Here is a 15,830-nt window from a genome sequence, read left to right on the forward strand (position 1 = left end):
GGTTCAAAAGGATTCGATAGATCCAAACCAAATTGATACCTTATTCAAATTTGGTTCAAAAGGATTCGATCATAGGTTCAAATGGCGTATGAATTCAAATTATTCCTAATTAAATTTGCTACAATAAGTAGTACATATTTAATAAGAATTTATATTTTGATTTCAAATGAATTTTTGTTCTTGCCAAAACTATCACTCTTGCATTCATTTTTTAATTCTCATTTAAATACTAAAATCCATTAAAAAATTTCAATTATTTTCCTTTAATAAAAGTTTATTAATTTTAATGATGTCACGTATACTTATGAATATATGAATCATATATTAAGAAAAATAAATATTTTATAAATATAAAATTTGCGCGCTTGATACTTTCGCATCCCTGCATCACCTTCACCTCGACAAGTCCCAACCACAAGGGAAGCTATCAATATGCGACAATGGCTTCCTCCCTCTGCTCCTCAACTATTCTTCTCCACAAGCCCTCTTATCTGTATCTGAGCGGCGCACGCCGGCGAAAGTTACCGTTTCCGGCGAACGGCTTTTTCCGTTGCCAGCGTGGGAATCCTGGCTCTTCGCCCGGCGATGGACGCTCCAATTCGGAGAACGCGGTGCTTCGCGTTGCGTGGTACGGCTCCGAGCTACTGGGTATCTTCGCGTCTTTCTTTCGGCCCACTTCGGTGCAGGAAGAGCTCGCCAATGTTGTTGACGACGGCTTGGGGATTCCAGATCGGGGTCGAGTGGTCGAAGCCATTAAGGATGACTTCCGGCGTTCGTATTTTGTTACAGGTTTTTAATAATTATGTTTATTCTCTAACGAGATTTCCGTATAATGGTTTGTCCCTTTTGGCATCGATCGTCGGTGCAAAATGACCTTTGTTTGGCGTTTCGAAAGCGATGATATATATATTTTTTTCCTTGCCGACAAATTGGCAGGGTTCTTACGATTAGGCAATAGGTTAGATTGAAATCCTGTTGCTGGGAAATAATTTGAATTTTACCAGGTGCAGGGTGGAGTGTTTGTCCCTGTTGTCCTCATGAAGCTGATTTATCTTTACTCGGCATGTTTATATAAGGTTAGCTAAGATTACTTGCAATAGGTTGGTGCTTAAATTTGAAAGAAACCAAATAGTTTTGCTACCCTCACTACTGTTGAAATACACGTGGTGTTAGGAGTGTGGAGCAAAGGGAATTAGGGTGAGGCATAATAGTCTAATGATCAAATTTAATTTTCATGCTAATGGACTAAGACTATGAGTTAGGGCCATTTACTACTATCGCTAAACTATATTTTTTAGAAATCCAGCATATGCCAAAATCAAGTACTCTTGTTGGATACTAATTTGTTCGTGGGGGTGACGACACTCAAACAACAACACTTAGAGCAAAGAGGGAGAAATTTGATAGAGAGTGAAAAAGAAGGAAAGAAAGAGCTCTAGAGAGAGCTGCTCTTTGAATTTAATTGCTCGAGGAAAGAGTACGGAGAGTATGTAGCTAGATATTTGGAATAATTCAATTATGATCCCATTCTCATCTTTGACTTTTTATGCATGACCCAGTTCAGGCATTTAAAATTTTCAAGGTTGGAATATATGGTCGAACGATAAATTCAATTTAAGTTTCAATTTCTATCCCTATCATTAATGATGCAAATAATTAAATGAACCAATAACGACTAAAGTTTAAAATAAGTTGAACTAAAACAATTGAACATACATTTGTTTTTTCTTGTTTGAATTTGTCTTCTATAATTAACTTGTCTTTTTATCACATATTTTCTAGTCCAATGCTCAAATTTGAAATGTTGGTGTAATTCATTATGATTTGTCATCAACTTAATGAATACTCGTATCTTTAAAATTATAGTATCCTAAAATAAATATAAATAACGTGTGTGTTTGTCAAATATAATGAATCAATATATAATTATTTAACAATTTAAATACTAAAAATGATCATTTAAGAAGTTTAAAAAACATTTAATTACGTAGAATGTTATATTATTTATTCTAAATCACTTGCATCCATCTTATGAGCACCATATAAAAACGATCTCTCATTTTTTGTCGATACACCCCTTATCTATTCAACGGGGTATAAAATATGTATACTATTGTCGACACCATGGAGTTTAGGTTTTATTTTTTACTATTGTTCGATTAAAGGAAAATCATCAATGGGTGTGGGTATATTAGCATCCTTGGTAAGTAATATAAGAAAGTAAATTCCATCAATCAATATGTACATACAACCGTTCTATATAAATTATTTTATTTACATTCCAACTACCATTGAATATATTTTTATAGTTAGTTTCATATAGCATAACGCATGTAATTGAAATATAGAAGTAAATTTATATCATTCACTTCAACATGATCAATTTATATAATGAAAAAATGATGATTTAATTTGCAATAATATTTGATTCAATAAATATCAAAATCAACTATGTATTTGGATTAGAAGAAATAATAGTATTATCATAACTTAGATATATGAATTCTCACTTCAATCTTTAATGATTAAGTATTATTTTTTGTTCTTGATCCTGTCTTCAATTCATTAGAATATGTACCACTATCAACATACTTAAACAATAAAATGTTTATGAAATATATTTATTTGAGATTTTACTTTTTAATTAATTTATTTTTTATTTATCTTATTCCACTGATATTTGTCAATGTTTTGAGTAAATAGACTGAATGCAATTTTTTTGCTTTCATTCCAATAAATAATTGTGTATACATTCTATTTTAGGTACATGGTAAAGTGTGCAATCTATTTTAGGTAGCTTAATAATACACATTTCTAATCTAAATATTCAACAAAAAGAAATAATCTATGCAATTAAAGTAAGGAATTTAATGCATTAATGCAAAGAAGGAAGATCTTAATTCTACCCGATTTTATTTACCCCCCATAAATTGATGTTGACTGATCAAGAAACATCAATTTGTCAACGAAGAACTGATGACGTTGTTGAGAGAGTGCCTTAGTAAATATGTTGACTGTTTGAAGTTTAGATGAGATATGAGGAAGAGAAATAACACCATTATCATAGGCTTCTCGAGTAGAATGATAATCCACTTCAATGTGTTTCGTGCGCTCATTAAAGATAAGATTAACAATAATCTGGATAACACTAGTATTATATGTATAAAGAGAAGTTGACTCAATTTGAGGAAAACCAAGCTCAGAAACAAACCTAGAAGCCAAATGATCTCAGAATAAGCCGAGGGCCTAACACGATATTCAGACTTAGTAGATGACTTAGACACTCAATCATTTTTCTTACTCTTCCAAGAAATTAAAGAGTTGCCGGAAGACATATGCTAGCCAGTAATAAATAGATGTGTATCAAAACAACCAACCCAATCAACATTACTATAAGTTGTTAAGAGAGTAGTTAACTCTGTTGAAAAGAACAAGCCACGATGTAAAACACCTTTCAAATACCTAACAATACGTTGAATGAAGATATGTCGGTGCCTGCTTAAATTGACTAATTTGTTGCACAACAAATGCAATATCAGGAGATGGTTAGATAATTGAGACTCCCAACAAGTTGTCGATACAAAGATGGATCAGAGAGGAAGTCACCATCATTCCGTTGGTATCTAACATTCACTTCCAAATGAGTATCAACATGACAACCCTCTTGGAGCCCAACCAAAACAATGAGTTCTTTAGTATAGTTATGTTGGTGAAGAAAAATACCCGTGGGAGGAGAGTGAACCTCAAGACCTAAGAAATAAGTTAGATCCCAAATCCTTCTTATGAAAAGAACCCTGAAGACGCTTCTGTAACTGAGACATCAGTTGAGTATTAGTTTCTGTGATGATAATATCATCAACATAGATTAATAACAACACAATTTTATTTTTAGTCTTATAAAGAAATAATGAAGAATCATACTAAATTTTAATAAAAGATAAGCTAAGAATAGTATTGCGAAACTTTTCAGACCAGACTCGTGGAGCTTGTTTCAAACCGTATAGAGATCGTTTGAGCTTAGAAACATCATATAAGGGTGTAGAAAACAAGCCTAGATGAGTCATATAGATATGTTCTTTGAGGTATCCATGCAAAAATGCATTCTTAACATCCATCTGTCGTAAGGACTAGCTTTTAGATGCAACAATAGATAGAATAAGTCGGACATTTGTCATTTTAGCCGCTTTGCCACAGGTGCAAATGTATCCTCATAATTAATCCCATATTCATGTCGATTGCCCAGAGCTACCAATCTTGCCTTATATTTGTCAAGAGAGCCATTAGATCGTAGCTTAAGAGAATAAACTCATTTACAACCAACACGTTTAACGCCTGCATGACATGAAACAACATCCCAAATGTGATTGTCTTGAAGTGTCTGAAGTTCCTCTTGCATAACTTTTATTCAACAATTCTGTTTAGCAGCCTGAAAATAAGATGTAGGAATAATAGTATTAGTTAAAATTGCAGAATAAACATATATATTCGGAGGACGAATGTGTTGAGTTTATCCTCGGAGAATCATTAGAGCATTTTCAGGAGCAGGGTCGGGAAGGACTGAAGATGAATGGGCTAGACGTCACGCGTAGACAAGGTCAGACTTGAATCGTTTATCAAAAGAACAATCATCAAAGTGAGGAAGTCTAACTGTGTCACATGTCGAAAGATGATGCTGAAAATAGTATTCATGTTCAAAGAAAATCATATCCCGAGAGATACGTAATCGATTATTAATCGAATCATAACACAACTTTTATGATTAGGATTGTAACCCATAAAGTCACATCGAACTGACTGCACTCCAAACTTATGTCGTTCATGGACAAGTAAATGAACAAAACAAGCTCATCCGAAAGTGTGTAGCATGTGTAATTAGGATGCTTACCAAAAATTCGATAATAGGGAGAATCACACTTCAATTGTTGAGACGGTAAGCGATTAATCAGATATACTGCAGTAGATAAAACTTCTGCCCAAAATTTAGCTGGAACAAAAGATTCTAACAACAATGCGCGTACCATATCCAACAAATGACGTTTTTTTTATTCTGTGACTGCATTTTGCTGAGGTGTATAAGGACATGAATTTTGTGAGACATTGCTCTTACTATGAAAAAATGTTTGAAACTCATGAGACATGTATTCACCACCATTTTTAGTCTGTAAGAGTTTAATACAAATGGAGAATTAAGTGTCAATATGGGTCACAAATGTTTTAAATACGGTAAACAATTCTGCTTTGGAATGCAAAAAATAGATTCATGTGAATCGACTGTAATCGTCAATAAATGTCACAAAATTCAAGTGAAGAACTGAGTATCAGTATAGGTCACAGAGGTTTGAAACACGATAAACACTTCTGCTTTGAAATGCAAAAAATAGATTCATGTGAATCAGCTGTAATCGTCAATAAATGTCACAAAATATTTATACCGAGCATGTGAAATAACCGGTGTAATTCCCCAAAAAATACTATGAATAATACAAAACCTTTATTATCACGACTGCCCAAAATAGGAAAAGATAATATTTTACTTTTGCTAAGTTTACAAAAGAACAATCCACTAATAAGCTTTTATCTGTATGACTAAAAACACCACTTAGTAACAAATGATTCCAAACAACATTGTTTGGATGCCCTAATCTTCTATGCCAGATACCGGCTTTATTTTCAACAACTGCAGAAGCTAATGCCAAAGTCCGAGCGATGAAAAGTTGTAATGTAAATAATCTGCCCACTTTAGGCCCCTTCATTATCACTTTCCCTTAACCTGATCCGACAAAATACAACCATCATGAGAAAAGTATACGTCATAATTATTATCCACCATTTTGACCAACAAAAAGTAAGTTCGTAGATAATTTAGGAGAAACAAATATATGTCAAAAAAAGGAGCTAATATCACAAACTGTCATAACAGGAATATTATTTCCATCAACAACCTGAATATGTTGAGTACCAGTATACGGGTGTTGATTATGTAATAAATCAAATGTGTCAGTCATATGATTTGTGATGCCGAAATCAACAAACTAAGAAGAAGGAATAAAAGTAATAGTCTTGCCTTTCTCTTGAATACTAAGAACAAAAAAGATAGAGAGAATCGAATGTTGAATCGTTTCTGGTGTGAGAACATATTGATTTTTGTCGGCAACTATAGATGTCGAAGCTAAATTGTGAGAGTTGGATATCCCGACATGAAGGGCTTGTGGTTTGCGATTTTGAGGACTTGTAGGACACTCCTTACTAATATGTGGGTTTTTTTTGCAATAATTGAATAATTTCTTGCTACATTGGCGAGTAATATGACCAAATTCTTTACAGCTGTAACATTGCTTTGTTTCCTTCCCTCGGGTCTGAGCGGCATATGCAACATTGATTATTTCTTATGATCCACCAGCTGCATTGATCGCGACTTGTGTCGCCATTCGTTGCTCTTCGTGCAGTAATTACCGAAACATACATCCAAATAAGGAATCGAATTTTTATTCAGCAACCTAGCCCGAACAGTTTAAAACTCAGGTTTGATTTTCATCAAAAGCTGATCACGACGACTCACTTCATGAATAATCTGAAACTAGCTATGTTCTCCTTTGATACCTTAACGTAAGTAATGTCAGAATATTTACTCAAATTTAAAAAAAAATCAGAATAATATTGCTTAATTGAGAGATTGTCTTGACTATAGGTACTCATATCAAGTTACAATTGAAAGCGTTTTGCAGTGTTATTTTGATTGTAGACGCGCTTCAACCCATATTTCTTTAGCCATCCCAAACAATCGTAAATTGTTCACCATACGAGTTAATAGATCTCAAAATCCAAGAAACAATCAGAGTATCCTTTGCCTCTCATTGACCAAGATCTTTCGACTATATAGTTGCTGGAGAAGACCCGTTAAGATGACCCCAAAGCTCCTTTTCTTTCAAAAACTTCTTGAGCTAAAATTCCCATGCAGGATAATTCTTTTCGGTGAATCTGATAGCTAAGATTTCTAAAGTCATTTTAAATAGAATTGTCGACGAGTGGCTGTAATAGTGTACGAAGAATAAAAATTGTCAAGTGCTCGAGTTGGCAGGTTGTTTGGCACTGTACTGATGTTTTTCTGGTAGTAGGACTTCTTTCTGTTATTTAGTTGTAATTATTCTGAAAACTGCACTTATTCGAATATTTTACATATATAAGAGCAAAATAAACTTTCTTATCAGATACAACAAAAACACAACAGATCTCTCAAACAGACTCCTGCTTCTTCATCAGCAACTTTCCGACAGCTCATGATAAGCTGTTTCTCCAGAAAGCAACTTTACAACTGCTTCTTAGAAAAACAACAACCGCCCTAAACGTACCCTTAGTGTTTATACCCTAGGCCGTTGGTTGCACCCCTTTGTAGGGGTGGCAACACTCGCCCTCTCGATTAGTTCGATAGGGCAAGTCTGGTTTGTGTCGAAATGGTGCGGGCTCGTACCTTTTTAGATTACGAACTTGGGGATTTCTTCCGCCATATTCATTTGTTGCAACTCTTTGTAGAGGCAGTGATCCGCCCTTTTTTGACTAAACTAACCAGACTTATGGTGAGTTCACCGTTAGCTTATAAGATATTATAAATCCCGTTATTTCTCTTATGCGAAACCCTAAACCAGCCGGTGAGGTGTTAGGACAGTGTGGGTGTCCCGCCGTCAATTAGGGGCATTAGGCTGCATTAAAAATAGTGTGCCGACACTTCCACCCTTGTGATTGGGATTAGCAGTGGATGGTGCCATGGTGCTGCCTTAGTGTGGTCACCAATTTTATCTTCATATTTGGAGGTTAATAACACAATGTCACTTGCACTACTTTGTGGTGTTACCCCCCTGAAGGGTGGCCATCATCTCATTTGTTTGTGCATTATGTTTTAATCGCTTCTTATTGATTGTGTGCTTGCACTGTATGTATTACTTTGCATACCTTGCATTTCTTGCACTGTGTTATGTAGGTGTATTGTCGCCATTGTAACTAGAGTAAACAGTGGTTGGCACCCCGGTGCTGCCTCCCAGGGGCAGCGACGCCATCTTTTTCTTTTTCAAATGTTTCCGTTTATTTTTCTCTTTTTTATTTTAAAAGGAATCGCCAGTTTGTCGATCGTCATATACTTCCCTTATTCGAATAAATCTCCCTCCCAAATCATATCAGTGATTCGAAGATGAGAGGAACCAAATAAGAAAAAACATACAACAAAATGACAAATAAGAAAAAAAGTAAAACGTGGAGAGTCTATGTGCGATAAACCTCGCAAGGATAGGTTAAGAATGTCCTCCCAAACAAGATCAATCGAAGGTACCTTAAACCAATATCCGCGAAAGAAATATTTACGTAGACTATCCATAACCAGAGAGTCAAGTGAATGTACCTGTTCTGGGGTGAAGAGCACTCTCAGAGGAACGTGTTCCTACTGGTTAATTACATCTTGGGGGATACTCAAGAATACTCTCGATAAAAGGAGTTTCGCCTCATATTATCATAAACCTGGGGTATAGGTAATCAAAAGAAGTTTATTCCGTGTGGGAACAATCCCGATGCTTTAAAGCTCATGCTAAGCAATCGGGCAGAGAGTGAGTCTCTCACATCCCAAATGGGTAGCGACTAATCAATACACGGGGCCCAGAGAATAACCTAACTCATATTGACGGGGATATCCCAACACGACAAAGCACGTACGGGTCATAAGGGCAGATAACAAATCGTCGTATCCCAAATGGACGACAGCTCATCGGCATCAGACCATCAAAATGATATCGATGAAGTCAAATGAGCGATAGGGCTCAAAGGGGCTCAACAAAAGGTGGAGGGTGGCCGTCATCTCATTTGTTTGTGCATTATGTTTGAATCGCTTCTTATTGATTGTGTGCTTGCAATGTATGTATTACTTTGCATACCTTGCATTTCTTGCACTGTGTTATGTAGGTGTATTGTCGCCATTGTAACTAGAGTAAACAGTGGTTGGCACCCCGGTGCTGCCTCCCAGGGGCAGCGACGCCATCTTTTTCTTTTTCAAATGTTTCCGTTTATTTTTCTCTTTTTTATTTTAAAAGGAATCGCCAGTTTGTCGATCGTCATATACTTCCCTTATTCGAATAAATCTCCCTCCCAAATCATATCAGTGATTCGAAGATGAGAGGAACCAAATAAGAAAAAACATACAACAAAATGACAAATAAGAAAAAAAGTAAAACGTGGAGAGTCTATGTGCGATAAACCTCGCAAGGATAGGTTAAGAATGTCCTCCCAAACAAGATCAATCGAAGGTACCTTAAACCAATATCCGCGAAAGAAATATTTACGTAGACTATCCATAACCAGAGAGTCAAGTGAATGTACCTGTTCTGGGGTGAAGAGCACTCCCAGAGGAACGTGTTCCTACTGGTTAATTACATCTTGGGGGATACTCAAGAATACTCTCGATAAAAGGAGTTTCGCCTCATATTATCATAAACCTGGGGTATAGGTAATCAAAAGAAGTTTATTCCGTGTGGGAACAATCCCGATGCTTTAAAGCTCATGCTAAGCAATCGGGCAGAGAGTGAGTCTCTCACATCCCAAATGGGTAGCGACTAATCAATACACGGGGCCCAGAGAATAACCTAACTCATATTGACGGGGATATCCCAACACGACAAAGCACGTACGGGTCATAAGAGCAGATGACAAATCGTCGTATCCCAAATGGACGACAGCTCATCGGCATCAGACCATCAGAATGATATCGATGAAGTCAAATGAGCGATAGGGCTCAAAGGGGCTCAACAAAAGGAAGGTAGAGTGATCCTAAAAGGTAAAGGTAACTGGGTCGGGGTACCACGGACCTGTCATCCACAACTACTAGGACCCTAAGTCTACCTGGTCGTGAAGGCCATCAATTTGTGAATTGCATCATCCACGAGAACCTCAGTAGCCCTAAGGTCAGAGGAAGAAAATTCTATCCTATGACTACAAACTGGAGCTCCAAGAGGTGAGACTTATACCTGCTGAAATAATAAGGATGCCTCAGGAAAGAAGAGAAAGTGGAGGTTCAGCTACAAAACTGGAAAAACTCCAAACAAAACGAATTATACCTCGTTTGGGTCAGAGAGCTTTCTAACACTCTAGGCGCACTAGACAACCACTTATATGAAAGTATGTTGAGTCAGCCAGGTTGGGTCAGTCAGATTGGAGAAGTACGGGGACTTCTCCCCGGGACATGCAAATATGATGCAGTTATCTAGAGCGGTCATAAGTATTGTGGAGACCCTATTAACATATGCAAGAAAGTAAATGTCGTAATTTTTAAATCCTGAATATTTTAATCTTAAATTTTAATTATCTTGAATATTTTATTTAGAATATTGAATTAGAAAAATTAGGATTTTAAGTCCTAAAGAGCTTATGTTCCATCGTGAAATCCCATATAAGCCACATAAAAAAATAAAGAAAACAAATGCAAGTGCAGACATGCAACATGATGTAAAAGGCAAAACAAGTCAAATCAAAACAATAAACAGACCAGTGCTGCTGTGTCGACAACATATCCTAGAAAAGAAAAAATGGTCAGAATCCACATATACATGCATAGTCCTAATTCTATACATCAATATAAAAAGCAAAATTAAGATACGGGGCACTAGCATCTGCTCCTGATCCCCTCCACATAGTTCCCGTGCCAAATATCTCGAAAACTGTGCCCGTATTTTATTTATGCTACAGGACTCCCCTAGGCTTTAAAAAGTACATAGGGAGGAAAATAAAAGACTCAATCCTGCATGAAAACAAGCGTCAACAGGAAAACTCGCAAATAACGTATAATGAGTCATGCCTTATAAGTGGGGGAGCTAATAACACCTGCAAGCAAAAGGGTCAGAAATCATTATTTGATCCCCTCAGAGCGGTACCTGTGTGTGTGCATATAAATAAAAATGACTCCCTATAGAAGAACGCCCTACACACTACCACACATATGCAACATGCAATCACACCACAAGCATAATGCAAAAGAAGAATGTCTGGCTAGGACAACCAATCTAACAAAGAACAATAACCATACATCACAAAGACTACCTAACACCCTAAATCTTAACCTAGCACACTATCTAACGAAAAGTGCATCAACCTAATATCTAAGTGAGGGGAAGTCTGGAAGACAAATTTGTGTATAGTATGACTTTGACAGAGTCATCATACCGACCCCATCCTAAAGATCCGAAGGATTTAAAGGGTGTCGCGAAGAGTAGTGAGACGAGTTAGATCTATTAGATCTTTAGCATAGTCATACTCCTGTCAATCCCGATGACTTAACTCCCATTGTTCACCAGGATCAACCCAGCAAGCAATGCTCGTTAAGACATCGCGACCAACACGGGGTCACTCTCCTAACGAGCCTAACTCACTATCCATGTAAACATGCAAATGCAAATGTAAATGCAAACAAATCAAAACATATTAGTGATAAAGAGTATGCCATGAAGGCGGTGACTCGTAGGAATGGGCACGTCGTGGTGGCAGGTGACGGCAGGAGCCCGAAAAGAGAGTATGCCGGTAAGACAGTGACCCGAAGGAATGGGGCATGCCGTGACGGCAGCAGCCCGGAAAGAGGGTATGTCGGTAAGACAGTAACCCGAATGTGGGCATGTCGTGGCGGTAGAAGTCCGAAAAGAGGGTATACCGGTAAAACAGTAACCCGAAGGTGGGCATGTCGTGGCGGTAGGAGTCTGAAAAGAGGGTATATCAGTAAGGCAGTAACCCGAAGGTGGGTATGCTGTGATGATAGCAGCCCGAAAAGAGGGTATACCGGTAAGTTAATAACTCGAAGGTGGGCATGCCGTCATGACAACGACCCAAACAGATGGGTATGACGAGGAGGCAGTGAACCGGAGGTAGGCAATCCGTAGCGACAACGATCCGAAAAGAGGGTATGCTGGTAATACAATTACCCAAAAAATGCAACTCAAGTAGATGATATCGATCATGCATACAAACAGGTACATGCACATACACAACAGGCAAATGAGCAAGTGGTAGATCGATCGGGATGAAGCATCAGGTCAAACAAAAGTGTTGTGCCAACCAGACCATCGATCGGGATGAAACATCAGGTCAAACAAAAGTGTTGTGCCAACCAGACCGGGATAACCGGCTGAAACACAAGTGATGTGACCGGTTCAGGATAACCCACCGAGCATAAGTGATGCCGACCGGTCCGAGACAATCGATCAAGGCACAAGTGGTGTAAGTGCAAGTGCAAGATACAAGGTGCAAGTGCAACGTGTTAATGTAAGTGCGATATATGACATATAATATGTAACATGCAAGACATGCACATGCAAACAATGAGGTGCACACGATCACATATGATAGCGAGTCACGCTCGTACTAACGACCTCGCCTGGGAAACCTAGGGCAGATACACTTGGATTTGCTGCATCGCTGCCTCTAGCTTTGGCGTGGCAATGTGGAGGGTTTCCCCCTCCGATTTCTCGTAGGGCGAACTAGCTACAAAGTTTTTTCCGCTCTACGAACACCCACGATCTTATAAGACGGATTAGTTACAAAACTTTTCCCGTCCTCTAAGATTAAACTCGACTAATCCATCAAAGAGGGATTAGGAGCGTCAAAACCGTGAGAAATTGAGATTCCAACCCTGCGGGATAAAAAACTAAGACTCACGACAAATTGGAGACACTCAGTTATATAGAAGGTGTTTAGTCACGCACAAGAAGTTCTAATCTAAAGACTATCTCTAGAAAAACTAACGATTCATCACACAGACACATCGTTGCGCCGACCTATGCCGGCGCACGCACCCCGTGTGGGCGATCAAACCCACACACCTAAACACTACTATACCTAGGGCCGACTAAGAGTTTAGAGGATCTCACCACCGTGAAGGTTGCAGACGCGTTCTCTTTACGTTGAAGGAGAGCCCACGCATCGAGCCACCGGTGTCTGGTCCGTGCCCCAGTGTAGCTTGTAGAACGTCCATAGAACAACATAAGGTAATGAGGGCAGGAGGTCACTTTCCGGCGAATCTCACAACAAAACACAGGGAAAGCAGGAAATAACAGGGAATGAGGTATGCAAAGTACCAGAAAAATAACTGATTTTGCAGGGAATGAGGTATGCAAAATACCAGAAAAATAACTGATTTTGGCCAATGAAAATATAACCAAAACGTACATTTGCGAGGATCAACGAGGTCGCCGCTCCGGCGAGGGAAAGGTGTCGGTCTTATGGGAGGAGATCGGGGGAACTCCAAGAGCTATGTCATTGTCTCATGGAAAGCCCCAAGCCCTTCCATTAATCTGCCTCCATGGACTCAGGAAGGAGCAGTGCCGAAGGAGGAAAGAAAGAAGAAAAAAAAAGAAGGGATTTTCGGCCTATGTGTGCTGCAAACTAAAAGGAGGTCGGGAAGGGTGGAATCAAGGCTCACCGGTGTGAGGAAGCGGCGCAGGCGACTAAGGGGAGGCCGGCGAGGCTCGCCGGCGGCGTTGTCGGCCGAGAACGGGCTTGTGTGCTAGAGGGTTCTGTCGGCGTGCCCTAGGTTGCGAGGAGAGAGTCTCGGCCGAAGGGAAGAAGAGGAGAGGGCTCACCGGCGCGAGGAGATGAGGCCGAAGACGGGTGGTCGCTGGCAAGGACCGCCGGCCTGCAGATTCGGAGCAGGGACGGGAGTCGGCAGTTTTCGCGAACGGGAGAGGTCGGCTTTTGCGATCTTGAGGGAGTGAGAGAGAGAGAGAGAGGCATAGGTTAAATTTTTTTTTTAAATTATTATTATTGTAATAATAATAATACTATTATTATTATTTAAAGTTTACCGCGCATTTTTGCCGAACACGCCACCGCAGTAAAATGAGCATCCTCCCTAGGCAAAATCGACGTTCTGGACGCACTGATGTGGTTCGTTTCGTCGTTCGGGATCATCCGATCACTTTTTCAGCAATCAATTCCAAAATAATAATTAGCGCATTTTTAGCCCGCGCGCGAAATCGTGATGCAACGAGCGCCTTTTTCAAGTGGAATCAACGTTCCAAACTTACTCGTGTGGTTCGTTTGGTCGTCCGGGCCCATCTGAACGAGCTCGTTGATGATCGGGTCAATTCGAGTCAATTTCGCACGCGACGCGACAAATAATATTTTTCGACCTGATCAGAGTCGTCCGATATGCGAAATGCTGACTGACATTCGCCCAAGTGAAAGCCAAAGTCAAGCTAAATGACCCCGACTACGTGCCCTTCAACACGTGTTGTTGGGTCCAAAGTGGATGTCTCACGCTATATGAGTCAACACGTGCATCAAACAACGTTCCTTAGCGCTCGAAACGGACGTCCTACGCATGCGACATCAAAAAAATTGATGCCAACACCAGAACAAAAAGCCAGCACCATGGTGTCGTGTACACAACTCTGTGGTGCCATTCAGGGTTTGCAGTACAAATGCATGCGTGATTCATTTTTTGTTTTGATCATGTGTTGCATCTTCTGCATTCCATTTAAACGAACTTGTTTGATGTATTTGATGCATTTTCATGGCATGATGACTTTAATGTCCATTCTTTTGGGATTTAGTCCGCAAGGCATTTGATTTTTGCATTTATATGGATTGTGTGTTTCATTTCGTCCGACTGAGCTCGCTTAACTTTCCATATTGGTTTAGGTTTCCACGAGTATACGCTTTAGTGGCGGGATTTCGATTGAAGTCTAGTTATGACCTATGATAGTAGCATTAAGTTGAGCTTCAACTGTTGGCTAGACTAAACATGTGATGTGAATTATCCTATTAGTACCAGATCTCATAAGATCATTTGAAACATAGGTTTGTGCTAACATTTGTCACTAGTGTGACAAATGCTAGCTCATTTAGATGCTTGAGATTGGGCGGTCAATCTTGGTAACCTCATCAAGATTTTATGAGAATGCTCTTAGCCCTGCACTGCATAACTGTCACTAGATGCTGGTTAGGTACACTTTGCAGATGTTTGTTTAGAATTAAGGTTAGGATGTAGTTAAGTTTTTCATATTCATGACTATTGTTATGGTGTGTTTGCTAGCCGTTGCATTTTTGTTTGTCTCTTTTGTGCATCTTCCAGATTTGGACGTGCACACTTATATATTAGGAGTGATTTTTCTTGCAGATTGTTATGCCCAAAAGGGGAGGAGCTTAATAATTAAGCTTCAAACTAACACATTTTTTGCAGGCTCTACTTAGCTCTCACCCCGCTGGGCATAACTCATTTCACGTTGCATGCTTATATCTGTGCTTACTCTTCTTTACAGATTGAGTCTTTTTAAGATTTTTATATATACCTTTTAGAGTCTAGGGGAGTCTATATTAGAAATAAGATATAAACACGAGTCCTAAAAAGCTGGTGCATGAGACTATGCGATGAGGGCCAAGAGCAAATCTCTCGTGCCTCGTATCTTAGTTCCAAATTCTATTTGATGTATAGATTTATAATCAACCATGTATTATGCAGAGCTTAATCATCTTTTTCTTTTTCTGAGATATGCTTGTCGGCGCTTAAAAGGGGAAAAAGTTAATGTTTGGGGGTCGCCCGTAAGAAGCTGTCGGCAGCCGGAATCGAAATCCCGTCGCCTGCTTCGGAATGACTTTTTAATTTACGTATATATATATATATAATTTTAGAATAATATGAAATCAAATTGACCTCATATTTTTCACAGTTTAAATGAAAGAGCACTCTACCTCAAATCCTGTATCTATCCCGAGGGATAAACACAAGACTTGAGGATGAGACTCGATCAAATAAACTAAGAAAGATATGACGTCCGTTTGGTCTGCGAAACCGTTTTATTTGCCGACAAATT

At 38.9% G+C, this 15,830-nt stretch overlaps 1 protein-coding gene across 1 annotated transcript in view; it reads left to right on the forward strand.

The window, feature by feature from the left end:
* The first annotated feature begins 394 nt into the window (after positions 1–394).
* The window catches only part of LOC110028298, a 24,210-nt gene continuing 8,774 nt past the window's right edge, over positions 395–15,830 (forward strand). The window contains exon 1 of the mRNA XM_020730091.1: positions 395–789. Coding sequence (XP_020585750.1) covers positions 441–789 — 349 coding nt within the window. The 5' untranslated portion in view covers positions 395–440. The remainder of the gene's footprint in view (positions 790–15,830) is intronic.

This window comes from Phalaenopsis equestris, unplaced genomic scaffold, assembly GCF_001263595.1.
Source record: "Phalaenopsis equestris unplaced genomic scaffold, ASM126359v1 Scaffold000507, whole genome shotgun sequence".
NCBI classification, from domain to species: Eukaryota; Viridiplantae; Streptophyta; class Magnoliopsida; order Asparagales; family Orchidaceae; genus Phalaenopsis; species Phalaenopsis equestris.